General features: G+C 39.2%; 3 protein-coding genes and 1 non-coding gene across 5 annotated transcripts; 2 read left to right on the top strand and 2 right to left on the bottom strand.

The window, feature by feature from the left end:
- The first annotated feature begins 88 nt into the window (after window positions 1-88).
- Window positions 89-160, top strand: Trnad-guc. The gene has a single exon. It is a non-coding gene; the product is annotated as a tRNA-Asp (tRNA).
- Window positions 161-635: 475 nt separating this feature from the next.
- On the top strand, window positions 636-7,336 carry LOC108109979 (protein rhomboid). Its single transcript, XM_017218805.1, has 4 exons — window positions 636-1,125; window positions 5,685-6,046; window positions 6,118-6,460; window positions 6,524-7,336. The coding sequence occupies exons 1-4, from the start codon at window positions 886-888 to the stop codon at window positions 6,830-6,832; spliced, it is 1,254 nt and encodes a 417-aa protein (XP_017074294.1). The 5' UTR covers window positions 636-885; the 3' UTR covers window positions 6,833-7,336.
- Window positions 4,595-5,613, bottom strand: LOC108109980. The gene is made up of 2 exons (XM_017218806.2): window positions 5,331-5,613; window positions 4,595-5,252 (listed from the first exon to the last, which is right to left on the bottom strand). The coding sequence occupies exon 2, from the start codon at window positions 5,248-5,250 to the stop codon at window positions 4,684-4,686; it is 567 nt and encodes a 188-aa protein (XP_017074295.1). The 5' UTR covers window positions 5,251-5,252; window positions 5,331-5,613; the 3' UTR covers window positions 4,595-4,683.
- Window positions 7,337-7,341: 5 nt separating the features above from the next.
- On the bottom strand, window positions 7,342-14,077 carry LOC108109978. Of its 2 annotated transcripts, XM_017218803.1 has the most exons (9): window positions 13,904-14,077; window positions 12,459-12,822; window positions 12,227-12,381; window positions 11,120-11,569; window positions 10,048-11,024; window positions 9,865-9,985; window positions 9,514-9,800; window positions 9,289-9,433; window positions 7,342-9,223 (listed from the first exon to the last, which is right to left on the bottom strand). In XM_017218803.1, the coding sequence occupies exons 2-9, from the start codon at window positions 12,814-12,816 to the stop codon at window positions 8,048-8,050; spliced, it is 3,669 nt and encodes a 1,222-aa protein (XP_017074292.1). In that variant the 5' UTR covers window positions 12,817-12,822; window positions 13,904-14,077; the 3' UTR covers window positions 7,342-8,047. The 2 variants fall into 2 exon arrangements, with proteins under 2 accessions (XP_017074292.1, XP_017074293.1); XM_017218804.1 differs by lacking the exon at window positions 11,120-11,569.
- Window positions 14,078-14,445: the final 368 nt, after the last annotated feature.

Here is a 14,445-nt window from a genome sequence, read left to right on the forward strand (position 1 = left end):
TTCGGTCTATAAAAAGCTTTAAAGGTTCTGGCTTTTCTAATCTAATACATTTTTGCTTTATTTTAAACCATTCTCGAGTGCTACCAAGTCCTCGATAGTATAGTGGTTAGTATCCCCGCCTGTCACGCGGGAGACCGGGGTTCAATTCCCCGTCGGGGAGAATTTAAGGATTCTTTTTTGTCATAGATTTTTTTTATACTTTTCTATATTACATTATTTACTATTCCCCCTGAAACGTTTATTCTAATTATGATTTTCAACTCTATTTGGAATTCCAATTTATCGAATTTTGAACGAATTGACCGTTTGAAATTACTGTACAAGTGCAGTCGATAAGACTTCAAGTTATCGCTAACGAACAGTCGCGTCCGGTTGGACATATACAAAATGTAATCATAATTAATGCTTAACTAAGCATTAAACTTTAAATTGCCAGAACTAATTATTTACTAAAAGATTTATTTATTATAAACAAATTCCGCAAACTAAAACCCTCACAAAATTATAAATAAATTTAAAATCGCTACGCGCCCAAGTTTTTGGTATTTTAAAGTGGTATTTTTGGCGTGGTTCGGATAGCATTTGAAGGTATTTCACCATCTGGCCACACTGTCGAGTCGCGTAGTTTGGTTTGGAAGTGTTTTTTTTTCTGTGGCTCGCTCCGTTGTTTTCAGGTGCTCCGCGTTTTTATGGCCCGCTCTTAATCTTATCGCAAATCAAACCGCGGGCAATGAGAATTGTAATTGCATATTTTGGCTAAACGGTAACGGTTTTTGCAAAGTGATCTAATTTTTGTGAGATCTAACATATTAAAGACCGAAATCCGTTTCGGAAATAACGAAATCGAATTGCAGAAAAGTTTTTTCGAGTTGTTTGAGGTGAAATATGCCTGTAAAGACAGTTAATCGTCAGCAAAGCCAAACGCCCGCCCAGCAATTGCAAATGCAGCAGCAGCGGGACGTTGAAAATGGCCTTTATCCAACGATTCCTCCCGAGCGTCGATCGCCACCATCCCGTCCACAAACGCTGCGACAGGATACCATCGATATGGAGGAAATACCACTGAATAGGACTCAAGCCGTGGAGCCTGAGGATCGCCGAAAAATGCATGAGATCTTCGACAAGGTGAGTTTATATGTTAAGTTTTAACATAAACTAGGAAAGTTAAGGATAGTTACATTGAAAAAATAGATGGCTTATCTAAATTAACAGGCATTATCTGTTAGAACTTGTTAAGTTGCCACAAGAGTAGGAATAAAACTCAAGTTACATCAATGAAATATACAGTTAATCCAAAGAACTAATATTAATAGCAGTTTTAAATCTTAAAACTTATGAAATTCTACCAATGTTATGGTTAAACTTCAACTAATTCTATAGAAATCAATAATTAATCCATGGAAACCACAGCCGGCAGTTGGGTTAAGACAAAGACCTTGTGAAATTGCATCAACAGTTGGGTTAATGTTAATGTTTCTTGGGAAATTAAAGAAAAACAGAAAAAGAACCGTAATTAAAATACTCAGCCGGCACTTACATGCCACTCACACACACTTCGCACATATGCATGTGAATGGAGTTTGTTGTTTATAGTTTTAGCCTCTTATAGCTGTCTTCTTCTCGCCCTTGGTGAAAGTTGAGTTTGATGAATCATCTTAGCATCGATCCGCTAGTGTGGAGCTCTTCGCACTCCCCTTAAAAAAAAAAAACCCCACCTTTAACCCATCAATGAACACACGGTGAAAAATGAGACATCGTTTGTAAAAATGATATATTTTCTTGATATATTCATAAAATCAAATGGGAAACATGAAAATGCTATACATTGAAGATGAAAAAATGACTAAATATAGCCTATATACTTAGCAAGTGAGAAATATACCTAATTAAATTCCAAAACGTGATATTTCAGTTCCTCAGAAATTAAACATTCGTGTGTTGAGTAACTCATGGCTGATAATTTACGTGCCTGCTACTTTTATGCCTTATATTTTTAGGGAAAAGCCTTAAAGAATTTGTTGTAAAATTTAAAATCTTACAAAAATAATTAAAAGTAAAGTAATTTATATCCACTTATGTATATACATAACTTCTACATAATACTTTATTTGAGGTACTTAACCCATCAAGAACCCGGCTGTCATTCACTTTTGCACCTCCCCATAAAGCTTTATTTTTATACTTCCTGAGCTATATTTCGCTGCATTTTGTTTTCTTAACATTGAAAAACCAGTGGGAAAACAGGGGGCTGCAGGGGGAGTAGAGTTTTCTTATCGTGACAGAGGGGCGGCAAAAAAAAGTAAAAAAAAAAACCGGTTATAAATTATTGTTTGCTTGCTTTCAGTTCTGTCTTCGTTTTTGTTGTTGTTGTTTTTGTTCTTTATTCTTTGGTTGTGCGTTAGTCACTTAACCCCATACTGCCCCATCGCTCCCCGATTTCACCCACCGCCCACCTGTTTGCATTTGTTGTTATTTGGCTTGGGCAGACATTATCATTTCGATTTCTGGATTTCTGTTACCCATATTTCTGGCACTGCGATTCTTGATTCACCCAAGCTCTTTATAACGTTCAATGGCCCCTTGGCAACACGTTAGATTCCAGTTCTGGCTATATTTTTTTTTTTTTTTTGTAAATAAATAAAGTTTAAGCATTTGATTAGCATACAAGATGAGCTGTATGCTCTGGATTTTCAATCCAATCCCATTGGAAATCGGAATTCCAGGCACATTCCTACCCTTCGTTGGCAATCTTATCTGGGTTTAGTCGCCACCAAACATTCAAGTGGCCAAAGAGAGGGCCAAAATACTTTTGTTTGGGGTTTCTCAAGCTTTTATTCAATAATCTAGCCAATGATATAACCAAAATAAAATAACAAATAGTTGTCTAAAAAGAAAAACCATATTTTTGGCTTAAATAAAAGTAAACTAAGAGGTAGATTTTATATTTAAAAAGCTTTAAAGTCATTTTTCCAAGTTTCTTCTACTAAAACATAACTTAAGTTTGAGTTATTTACAATATCAGATAATAGACAAGTTTGTTAGATAGAAAACAAAGAACTTTATTCACTTTTTGAACTGAGAAAAGTGCGAGTTTGTGAACTTGGGACTGTATCATTTTGATATTTGTGAAATATCATGTTGATATGTCACAGATAAGAGCCTTTGTGATATGAGAAAATACCTAGCTAGATGACCACTTTTGTTGTTTTAACTTTTAGTTAGTTCGTACATTATGTGAAACTTAAGTTGTCTTTTTTTTTTTTTGTTTTTGGAAATCTTTCTTTGTTTCAATTTGATTTCACAGATAAAATTATACAAACAAAAAAATGTATGCACTTATTTCCTGGTGATTTCCCTTCTTTGTATATGCTTAAATATAAAAACCAGTAATTGCAATAACTACTGACCGACTATGACTAAGACCCCATCCCCTCGAGATTCCATAACCACTGTCCGCTTATCGCCTGATTGTCCCAACTTTTTGCTGCTTTTCTAGCGTATAATAACCATTAGCCCATGTCTGGGATGTGGAAGCTAAACATGAATAAGACACTTCTATGTCTATATCTATCTAATTTTATATATATATATATATAGTTTGTCTTTTGTTTATTTTTTTAGCTTAGTTCTAATTTTTAAGTGCGAACATTGACATTTCGCTGGGTTGCGTTAACTTTCCTTCTTTGTTTTCTTAGATTCTATGATTAGTCGCTTTGATTGTCGGCAGTTTTGTGTTTGTTTATTTAATTAAGATATATTATAGTATAGTTTATCTTTAGTTTATTTGACTTATCCATAGAGACTGTGGATATATCAGAGATATTACCTACTTGATACTTTGTTTATGTTAGGATTTCGATTAAGTTCTTAAAACTGTTTTACTTAGGCTATAGAGTCTGTGAATATTTCTGGGAAAAAAAGAGTTTACAGTCTTAGATTAAATTCTTTGAGGTTACTTATGACTTATAACTTTTACCAACTTTGCTTAGCTTTTACCTCTTAAAATTACCTTCTATTCAACTTTGAAATTCCAACAGTTTGTTAAAAAACTTAAGCCTTATATATGTCCAGATGATGATGACAAATTATTTTATAACTGGCTAAAAAATTTCTTGACCATAATTGAAAGGTCAGTACAGACCTTATCTATGACAAATGTTTTTTATGGCCAGCTTCTAGACCAAGAACGATAAGAGTAAAACGTCCATATAAGGGCTTTCGATAAGAATGATTTTAAAATGACTAAAAGCATGTTCAGAAATACAAAAAAACCTAGATTTGGCATAGGAAATGTGCACTTTTAAGTTATATTTTAACAAAGTTCTTTTAGACCTTCTTTATATCTAAAAATGTTGACCTTTATTACCAATATTTTGTTAACTTTTGCTGACAATTTTGCAATTGCAAGTGACTTTCGATTTGTTTTCGATTAGCCTCGTTTGGATTTCTAGTTTCTCGTCTCGATCTGTGGCATTCATTCCTGGCCTTTTATGGACACATTTGTTGGCCCGACAGCATTTGTTGATTAAAATGTTGCAAGTGTTGGGGCAATAAGGCAACCAAAAAGGTGGAAATCCATCAAGAAAACGCAATATTTCTGTTTGGGATATTTCTTTGGACTCTTTTATTGCCACATTTTTAGTCTTAAAGTTGGATTTGGAATAGTTTAATAGGTCGAAATTATTACGATTCTAAGGGAATATCAAAGAAGGTTGAATTCTTGCAGTGTGGCACGGAACAGCTAGGAGCCACTGTCTTGTCCTGATCCTCCTCCTCTTCTTCGTCAATGGGATCCTGCCAAGCTGTTGGCTGCTGCAACTCCGTCTCGGGCTCTTTCGTTTGCTGCTCCAGAAACTCCGACTCGTGCTGAAAGTTGGTTGTAGGTCCCCTTGGTGTAGTCACTTCACTGTTCAGCAATGGCAAGTTGATCATCCTAGACGGCGCCAGGGATGAGCCTATAAACCTGCCCTGCCGCTCTAAGCGCTGCAACTGATATCGCTCCATCGCCACCAATTCCCGCTTGGCCCTTGCCCGTGCCATGTCGTCGCCTGTGCTGTTGTTGGTAGTGCAGAAATTTAGGACTGCTAAGAGACCAGCCATGCCCAGGTAAATAACCAGAATGGTGACAATTCCAGATGTTTCCTGTAACGGCTCCTCGTCGTCTACCAACGGAAGACCATCGCATGGAGTAGCCGATGACAAGCCCAGCCAGGTGTTCATGTGGCGGGTCATCTCCATAAGTTCGAACATCCCTGAAGGATTTTAGTTATTAAGCGATTGTAATCTAAGATTGTTAACCTAGAAAGGTGTTTATTTCTTTCTGAACTTACTTGTGCTTCGTCGTAAGACCTGATTATTTTTTGGGTATGGATGTTACTCTTGATATTAACCAAGTTCTGTTGGATGGCAAAGTTTTCCTAAACTGATGACTCCACGATGTTAGAATTTGTTATGTCATAGCGGGTATGGCTGCCCAGATGAAAATAATTTTAGGAAATGAGATGGAAAACCCTTTTCTATAACCCTGAAAGTGAAAGTTTTATACAAGGCCAACTGTGATTCTATTTTTGGCTATAGGTTTGTTTCTACATTAGAAAACTGATGGGATAAGATGATCAATAAGTGGATTTTATAAGTTTTAAACTTGAAAATAGGTATACTAATACTATATCTTTAACCCACAGCACGACTCCGACAGGGATGGACTGATCAGCACCCACGAGCTGAAGGAGCTAATCTCTGATGGCTACTGCCGGGACATACCCGCCTATATTGCCGAACAGATCCTAAAGCGCAGTGATCAGGACAACGATGGCCATTTGGATTTCGAGGAGTTCTATGCAATGTCCCTGCGCCACAAATGGATGATCCGCAATATGTTGACACGCTACTGCCGTTACGTTGTACCGCCACCGAAACCCTTGGAGGGCGATGAACCTGATGGTGCCTATGAGAAGCAGATGTCCATCTGCCCACCGCCTCTTACCATGGTCCTCTTTTCGATCATTGAGATTATCATGTTTTTGGTGGACGTCATTCATTTCCAGTGAGTAGATGTCGTTGAGTTTTAAGTACCATCTTAAATCATAACTTATCTTTTACTTCTTCACCTTTCAGGGACGATCCCAACTATCAAGATCGCATAGGCGAAAGCACTAGCGGGCCGGCGGCCACATTGTTCATCTACAATCCCTATAAGCGTTACGAGGGATGGCGCTTTGTTAGCTATATGTTCGTCCATGTGGGCATCATGCATCTGATGATGAATCTGATTATCCAAATCTTTCTGGGCATCGCTTTGGAGTTAGTGCATCATTGGTGGCGCGTTGGATTGGTCTATCTGGCTGGTGTTTTAGCCGGATCCATGGGCACATCGCTTACAAGTCCTCGCATCTTTCTAGCTGGGGCATCAGGTGGAGTCTATGCACTGATCACAGCCCACATAGCCACGATTATTATGGTAAGTTGAGGTTAAAATTTGATTTTTATTTATCTAAATGAGATTCTTTTCCTCCCGCAACAGAACTACTCAGAGATGGAGTATGCCATTGTACAGCTGCTGGCCTTCCTGGTCTTCTGCTTCACTGATCTGGGCACTTCGGTTTATCGCCATCTCACCGATCAGCATGATCAGATTGGTTATGTGGCGCATTTGTCTGGCGCCGTCGCAGGATTGCTAGTGGGAATTGGGGTGCTTCGTAATTTAGAAGTGCGACGCTGGGAACGCATCCTCTGGTGGGTGGCTGTCATCGTTTATTTTGCCCTAATGACCACTGGCATCATTATACATGTCTTTGTGCCCGATTACTTCCCGAAACAGGAGTACAACTAGCCCTAGAACTTAAGTCGTCCTAGCCCTAGAGCCCTAGCCTAGACCATGTCCAAAAAGTGCACTTCGATGTTGATCCGAAGCTACTGCTGCTGCAGAGTACGCACAGTGCCTATCCTATCTATAGGATACCCCACTACCACCACCTTTATTCCCTTCGACCATGTGCCTATCCCGAGAGCTGCAAAACATAATTTATTTTCTTACACCTTGCCATGGCAGCATCTTCATCCCATCCCCAAAATGTATATGGTAAACGTACTATATATATATTATATTGTATTCTCTCGATCTACACATGACGTAACGAAATGAGAACAAAACTCAAAGCTGCATTTTTGTAATGTTGTACATTTCGTGAAAATTTGTTTTTTTTTTTATATAGATCAACGATTTTTTATCAAGAATAATGAAGAGATATTTTTACTGTATATTTTTGGAGATTTATTATTAAGATCTTATATTTAAATGCAATAAAAAACAATGTCTTTGTATGGAGAAAAATGATGTGATTTACATATGGATTTTATTTATTTTTAAAATGAATGGCAAAATGTTTTTCCTTCTGATTTTTCTCTTGTTAACCATTTTAATGGATATATTACTTAATCAATATAGGTTTGATCTTTATATCATGTTCAAGATCAAGGTGGACTTATTCGTAACGATTGTACTTAAGTACTTACAGATTATTGTTGAATTTCAAATTCAACATTGCCAAAAATTTTGGTAAAATCAATTTATAGTCAACAAAATATTATATATTTTCCCCTCCAGGCAATTTTTCTTTCCTTTTATTACGTTGGTTCGTTGTTTTTTTAAAAGGAATATATATTAATAAAATGTGTAAAACCGAGCAGTTAGAAAATTAAAAAGACAGCGCTGCTGTGTGGTGTTTGTCAAGTTTTTGGATCACTGCAATTTCTGAAATCAAGGCGTTTTGAACGCCGTCCAAACTTAAAGACAAATCCTTCTGGAAAAATTGAAAACAAAAACCAACTAAAAAACTTGCCGGTACATTTTCGAGAAGAGGTTACATTATTTCTTTGTTGCTGTCTTTTTGTGTTGATAAACCTTAGTGTGGGTTAAAGTTTAGTAGTTTCTTGTGTTAATGTGATGATTCTCGAAGACTCAGTCTTGCCATTCTCTGGTACTGGGAGGGGTGATTACTTATAAACTAACTTATGGCACCTAGGCTTCTGTATATATATCCTGGGGCTAAGGGTGGTTCTTGCTGTACTCTTCCGGACGGGGCAGGAACTTCATATTGGTAGTCTCACTCATATCCACCTTGACCACCGTAAGCCAAGCATGTGGCATCATATGATGCAGTATGGCCTCCAAACGCTCCACTGGCAAAACGGCAACACAATCGGTATGATCCACTTCGGTACAGTTTTCATCATCTGAACATGTATTAAGATGATCGTCGCCTGGAATTCCAGGAACAGGACGCTGAACAGGTATTACAGCCCTGCCCTTGCCATTGTACAGTGCACTAGTGGCACTCAATAGCTGGGTAATCAAACCCAGGCGAAATATTTGCAATTGCTCGGCATTATCGCTGACGGCCTGCATTACGGCATTGGTCATGTTGGCCGTATTCTGCATACAATTTGGTGTCAACAGTAATTCTCTCACAGACGGACAGTTGGAAAGGAAAGTGGTAAATTCACTGTTCACATCCACGTTAACCAATTCCAGACGTTTTACTCTACCAGCAATTGATATTCCATACATAATATCATCCAGCGGGAACATGGTCATGCCCCTGTGATCATTCTCCAAGCGGAAAGAACGTAAAGACTTCAGCATAGGCAGCACATATCTGCCTAACTTATTACAGTCCATGTCCTGGCAAAAGCCCAACGATAGAACCTCCAGTTTACGAAGATGGGAAAATATCTTCAAATCCAAATGTTCGAAATTCGACACTCCACGCAGACTTAACTCAGTTAAGTTATGGAATCGCTCTATGATGTTTATAGATTGTATAACCGATTTCGGATGGGTCATACGAAGCCGTAGGACCCGTAGATCATTCCATTTAACCATATTCGACAGACTCAAAGCTTCACTGGTGCATGTGGCCCTTAATTCTTTTAGTTTGGGTAAATTTCGAAATATCAATGTCATGAAAGCCTCTGTCGATGCATCCGTACGTAAGATTCGTAGTGACCTCAGGGTACGTAAATCTGACGAAAGGCGAATGGAAGGCGTCATCATTGTTACACCCATCATGTCCAGCTCCCGGGTATGATTACGACACATCTTACGCAACAAATGCATCCAATTACTAACGTATGTGTCGCGCAGGCTTACCGTTCGCCACACACTCATCTCTTTGCTAACCATGAACCATGTGTTGCACACCCTGGACATGTTAGAACGTTCCTGAAAAAGATTACCAAAGAAAAATATTAGGTTAATGTCTTTATTAAATTGAAGTGATCGCCTACCTTTAGATTCATCGTTTTCATAACGGCTGCCAGCACCTGACAGCTATTCTGGGCACTGCCGACTAAATTGGCTACCGTTTGGCTTTGATTTTTCCGCTTGTTGTAGATCCTCTCATAGCTGGTCAAATCTGGTTGACGTGGAACCCTGTTAAAATTCATATAAAATCAATTATTAGCTAAGGAGTTTCATGGATTTTATATAATTTTGGAACTGAACCGACTCACACTTTCAGTTGACGAAGTGGCGGATCGGCTTTGATAGCTATGGCCTTGCGACCGCCAATCACAACCACCTCCTGCACTTTGGGCGAGCGTCTTAGAGCCCTGTTGTTGTTGTACACCTCTGCTGGCGGTTGCTGGCCAGCCACTTCAACCTCTTCACCGATCTCCATCAGGCTACCTTCACTCTCATCATCCTCATCCTCATGATCATCATCGTGGTCCTCTTCCTCCGGTTGCGGCTCGTTTTTCTCAGATTCCCTCTGCTTCTTTCGCTTGATCTTGGAACACCTCTGTAATTAAAGGAAACTCATATTACATAAACATTTTCCTTGAAATTCATGACGAATTTCTTACTTGACATATATTAGTCTTGGCCGAGGTCTGCTTGGTGCCAGGCGGATTCAGGGGACCCTGGCAATAAACACAGGCAACGATCTTTCCGCTGGACGCACTCGATGCTTGCTTGGACATAAAGCTACGGGTTGGACAAGATTGTAAGTACATTCAAAAGGTTGTTTTAATTACAGATATATCTACCTCCTCTTGCGATTAGAGCTGGACGCATTCGGTGTACCGGTCGTTGAGCTGTTGCCATTACTGGAGGCAAGGACACGGGAATTTCCCTTAACCGCCATGGTGGCAGTCCATCCCTCGCTCGGTGGACTGGCTCCCTTGGGTACCTTTGGCTTCGACACACGCTTTCCGGTGACAGGCGGCGTAACGGGCTGTCCAACTGTCTGCTGACTCTTGCTACGAAATACACTGGACGGCATAGCACGACGCACTAGCTCGAATTTCGGACCCACCTCCTGTGGCAGACGCTGGAAACAAAAGTGTTCGATGGTCAGCTCGCCCTCTAACAGAGGTGCAATATCCTCGCGTGATCGCAACTTTCGTCCGTTGGGCGCAATAAAAAAGACATCACCGACACGACGATTCGGATTCCCAGTGCTGGGAAGGACGAGCTCACGCTTCCAACCATAGGCAAAGGGTAAACGATAGAACTCATCGGTGGCTTTCAATTTCAGGCCCGGGGTTGTAGGCTGTACGTCCACGGTTTTAACTTTAGTCTGCTTGCTAGTGGTGGCAACCTGTACAGCTGGCTTTTGCGGTTCCTCTTCCTGGCTTTTAAAACGGGAAAGGCGCGGTGTCAGCTTATCCGAGGAGGGACGACTACAAAAAGACTTTGAGCGCGCCGCAAGTCGACCGAATACATTTTTTTTCTCATTTTTCTTGTTACTTTTGTCCAGTGGGACTTTAGGTTCGCTATCTTCCTTCGTTTTTTTGATATCTTTCTTGGCGTCCTCCAGCTTGGTATCCGGAGTGATTGCTTCTTTGTTGACTGGCGATGAAAGAGGCGGCGGCGGCGGGGACGACGACGACGACGAAGACGACGGCGACTTAGATACCAAGGGGACACTTGAGCTGCCCTCATCTTCGGCCACCACCAGGGGTTCAACTTGTTCCTCATCATCTTCAATCTCTGTCGGCTGCTCCATCTCCATTTCCTCCTCCTAAGGGGGGAGACACAAGCGAGAGAGAAGGTCAATGGTTAGTGGGTTTGTGACTTTCCCGACTCTAAGCATAAGATTTTTGTTGGGGTCTCCACCTGGTTATCTAATTGTGTCTGTTGGACGTTGTTTGCTGTTGTCCCTGGACATGATGTTGTTGCACTACCAGCTGTGTTAGGACTGTTGTTGCTGTTGCTAGTTGTTGTAGTTGCTATAGTTAAATTACTACTTGCTTCAGTCCCTAAAGTGATCGACTGTTCAGGCTCTGGTTGTTGGTGTGGTGACGTTGATATCGTCATTATCAAATCAGAATTGGAGGACAGAGAGGACTCGACCGGCGATGTCATCATTGTCGATGGTGGCGGCGGTGATGCTGCTGCTAGCGACTGTTGATGCTGCTGGTTGTGGTGCTGCTGCTGCTCCTCAGCCATTTTAGCCATATCAGGAGTCGTCTCTGTTGTCCCTGCTGATGATGTCGCAGCTTGCGGTTCCACTCTCGGAAACACCATTAGGCCACTTCTACCCAATTCCAGAAGAGCGCCAGGCGACTATTGTCGTCATGGATGTTGGTTGTTGGGTGTTTACAGTACGGTTGAAATTTGTGATGTGAGGCACAGGTTCAGTTACGGGTCGATACATACAATAATACAGAACAAACAAAATGCTGTCCGCATTCTACAGAACACACAGAAATAGGAACTGGCATAGCCCTCTGTATATCATTTACTCAATTATCAATATTGTATTATTTACTTGAAAATAAACATAGGTATCAACCTATAAGCAAATCTGATCCTATGGCTAATGTATGGAGTCAATAGTTGAAATTTTTTAATCGCATTATTATTCAAAATTCGTATCTTTCAAGAGTTTAGTTGGGGCAAAAAGTTAGAAAACCTTAACAAGATAATTTGCCAAATATCAAAGTTAAAACTTAAAATTCAATTTGTAAATTAAAAAGAGACAATTTCTTTAAAAATATAACAATATATGCTTCAACCTGTTATTAAAATTTTATAAAAATTGATTTGAGAAATAAAAAACTGAAATTATATATATTTCTAAATAAATATTTAAATATACATTTAAAAAAAAAACTCTTGTTTTGTATGGTATTTGATTATACAGAGAAATATTCCAAAGGCCTGAACAGGCAGGCTCTATTCTTTCCCTTCCTGCACAACTTTGCCATCCCCGGTACTCACCTGTGACTCTGTATCCGAGCTATTATCTAAGTTGGCAATTGGTGTTAACTTCGGGAATTCACCAGTCCAGCCCATTAAAGCGGAATCGCCGGATATATAGCGTTTACGGCGACGGCGATTCTTCTTTTTCTTCTTCTTGGACTTGGGAGGTCCTCCTATAAATATCATGAAGAAACGAATATGGATTAGATCCAAGTTCTTCCTTCCAGAAAGTTACAGAATTGCCACTCACCATTCATATCCACTCCATTTTGCTGATCGGACTCGTTGGAGTCATCGTGACGATGGCCATTCATCTGCGGTGATGAAGAGCTAGTTGTATCGTTTTCCTCGCTTATAGATGCATCCAAGGCCACACCATTTGCATTGGCCACCAGCAGACGGTCGCGTAAGTTGCTTGGTCCCACGTCAAGACTATGTCCATCTAAGGGGCTACGATTTGAGATGGGAGATTCTCTGTTAGCAATGCCACGTCCACCATGGCTAGTAGTTGGCGGCGATGGTTGCGACTTGGAATCAGTGCTGGATCTGCGTGGTGAGCTCTGGACGAGCGGTTTTGATGGTCCAGGAATATCATCGGGCGAGCTCATTGTGCTCTAAAAATTAATTAATTGAATTAGTGAAAATTGTTCAAATTACTCAACTAATACGGAAGTAATGGTATGATAGTTCCGTTGTCAGCTTTCAAAATGGGAGTTATGGGACTGACAATATTTTTTGACATGTCACGACATGAAATGTCGTCAATGGAAATGCATGCTTTGTTGTAATGAAAAAAGTCACCATTTTTTAGTACATGTCAATTTTTTACTATGAAAATATGTGCATTTTACATATCCACATATTTTCATAGCCAAATTTTGACACTTGCTAAAAAAGGGCGATAAAAAACTTCGGAAAATGTAGTTTTATGATAATAATACCTTAATAATCGTTACATTAAATATATATTTTGTGGTTTTGGCTATTTATTTCAAAGCCTCAATGCATATTTAGCTAAAACATTAATATGTATATTCAATATGTGAAGTACAGATTTAGCGGTAACCAGCAGTGCCGGTATTTTATAGAATTGCATTTTCAATAGAAATGCATAGTAATATGTATATTAAACCTCTACCACTTTCCTTTTTTTTTACATGTCAAATTTGACAGAAGATCTTTATGCATTTGTATGCGTGCGCCAGCCTCAACAATTTTTGGCAAAACCGTGCAGGTACCATATATACATGCATATGTATGTATATACCGTATGTGTGCGTGAGCGGCATCGCGGTTTGTTTTTGTTTCGTTTCTGCTTTGCTCGCTCGCTACCCCCTGAAGAGCACTCTTAGTTTTAAGGCAATGTTATTACACACATACCCTTCCAATCTTTTTGTTGCACATTAACTGCACAATTCCTAATTGGACATTGCATAAAATACACAAATTTTTATTAAAAACGAAAATAGAAAATGTGAAAGCACTATTGGCCCTATCGCACTTTTACGTTGCGTTTATCGCGCTTTGCTTTTGAAGCTTCTTCGGCTCCCCACAAGCTAGCACCGCAGATGTGTGAGTATTGCGTTGTGTCTGTATGGATGCGCGAGTGACGCCAATTACCGCGGCCACAAAATCTGTCACTTTACCGGCTTTAGATTGTTATAATTCATTAGTACGCGATATTTTCCAGCTTACCTTATGTCTTAGCACACAAATATGTCACAATTAAATTAAACTTTCAGGCCAATTTCTTTGAAAAAGTGAAGCCGAAAATAACGAGCTATCAAATGAAAACTCGTTGTATGTTAGATTCGTGAAAAATCCCGGCAAAGATTATTCGATATTATCGAAGGGATTTTGGGAAAAATCCCGCCGTTCTAGTATTTCATTTTAAAATACTAAATATTATATTAAGAATTTTTATTAAGTGGAAATAAGAACCAATATATGCTCGGTAAGCATTAAAGACATTGCAGGACATTAAAAGTTGTTATTTTATTTTTAAAAATCTACTAAGACATGATTTGATTATATCAATAGTTTTGGAAATTTTATACATTTATCGATAAGCTGAGCTACGACTTTTAAATCAATCGAATACTTAAAAACTACATTTTCTTTAAATTTTCAAATTCACTACCAATTTGTTCAAAATATTATTTTTTGTGATATTAAACGCCTTTTTATAAAATAATAATAGTTTGTATAATTGCTGGCATTGTTATCGATAGTCTCCC

Source organism: Drosophila eugracilis, unplaced genomic scaffold (assembly GCF_018153835.1).
Source record: "Drosophila eugracilis isolate 14026-0451.02 unplaced genomic scaffold, ASM1815383v1 contig_394, whole genome shotgun sequence".
Lineage (NCBI taxonomy): Eukaryota > Metazoa > Arthropoda > Insecta > Diptera > Drosophilidae > Drosophila > Drosophila eugracilis.

Excerpts from the sequence above, each read along its gene's own strand:
- LOC108109979 (XM_017218805.1), top strand. The coding sequence starts at position 886 with ATGCCTGTAAAGACAGTTAATCGTCAGCAAAGCCAAACGCCCGCCCAG. Across the intron at positions 1,126-5,684 it reads TGCATGAGATCTTCGACAAG|CACGACTCCGACAGGGATGG; the intron begins GTGAGTTTATAT and ends TTTAACCCACAG. Across the intron at positions 6,461-6,523 it reads ACATAGCCACGATTATTATG|AACTACTCAGAGATGGAGTA; the intron begins GTAAGTTGAGGT and ends CTCCCGCAACAG.
- LOC108109980 (XM_017218806.2), bottom strand. The coding sequence starts at position 5,250 with ATGTTCGAACTTATGGAGATGACCCGCCACATGAACACCTGGCTGGGC.
- LOC108109978 (XM_017218803.1), bottom strand. The coding sequence starts at position 12,816 with ATGAGCTCGCCCGATGATATTCCTGGACCATCAAAACCGCTCGTCCAG. Across the intron at positions 12,382-12,458 it reads AAATGGAGTGGATATGAATG|GAGGACCTCCCAAGTCCAAG; the intron begins GTGAGTGGCAAT and ends TGATATTTATAG. Across the intron at positions 9,986-10,047 it reads AGCTCTAATCGCAAGAGGAG|CTTTATGTCCAAGCAAGCAT; the intron begins GTAGATATATCT and ends TCCAACCCGTAG.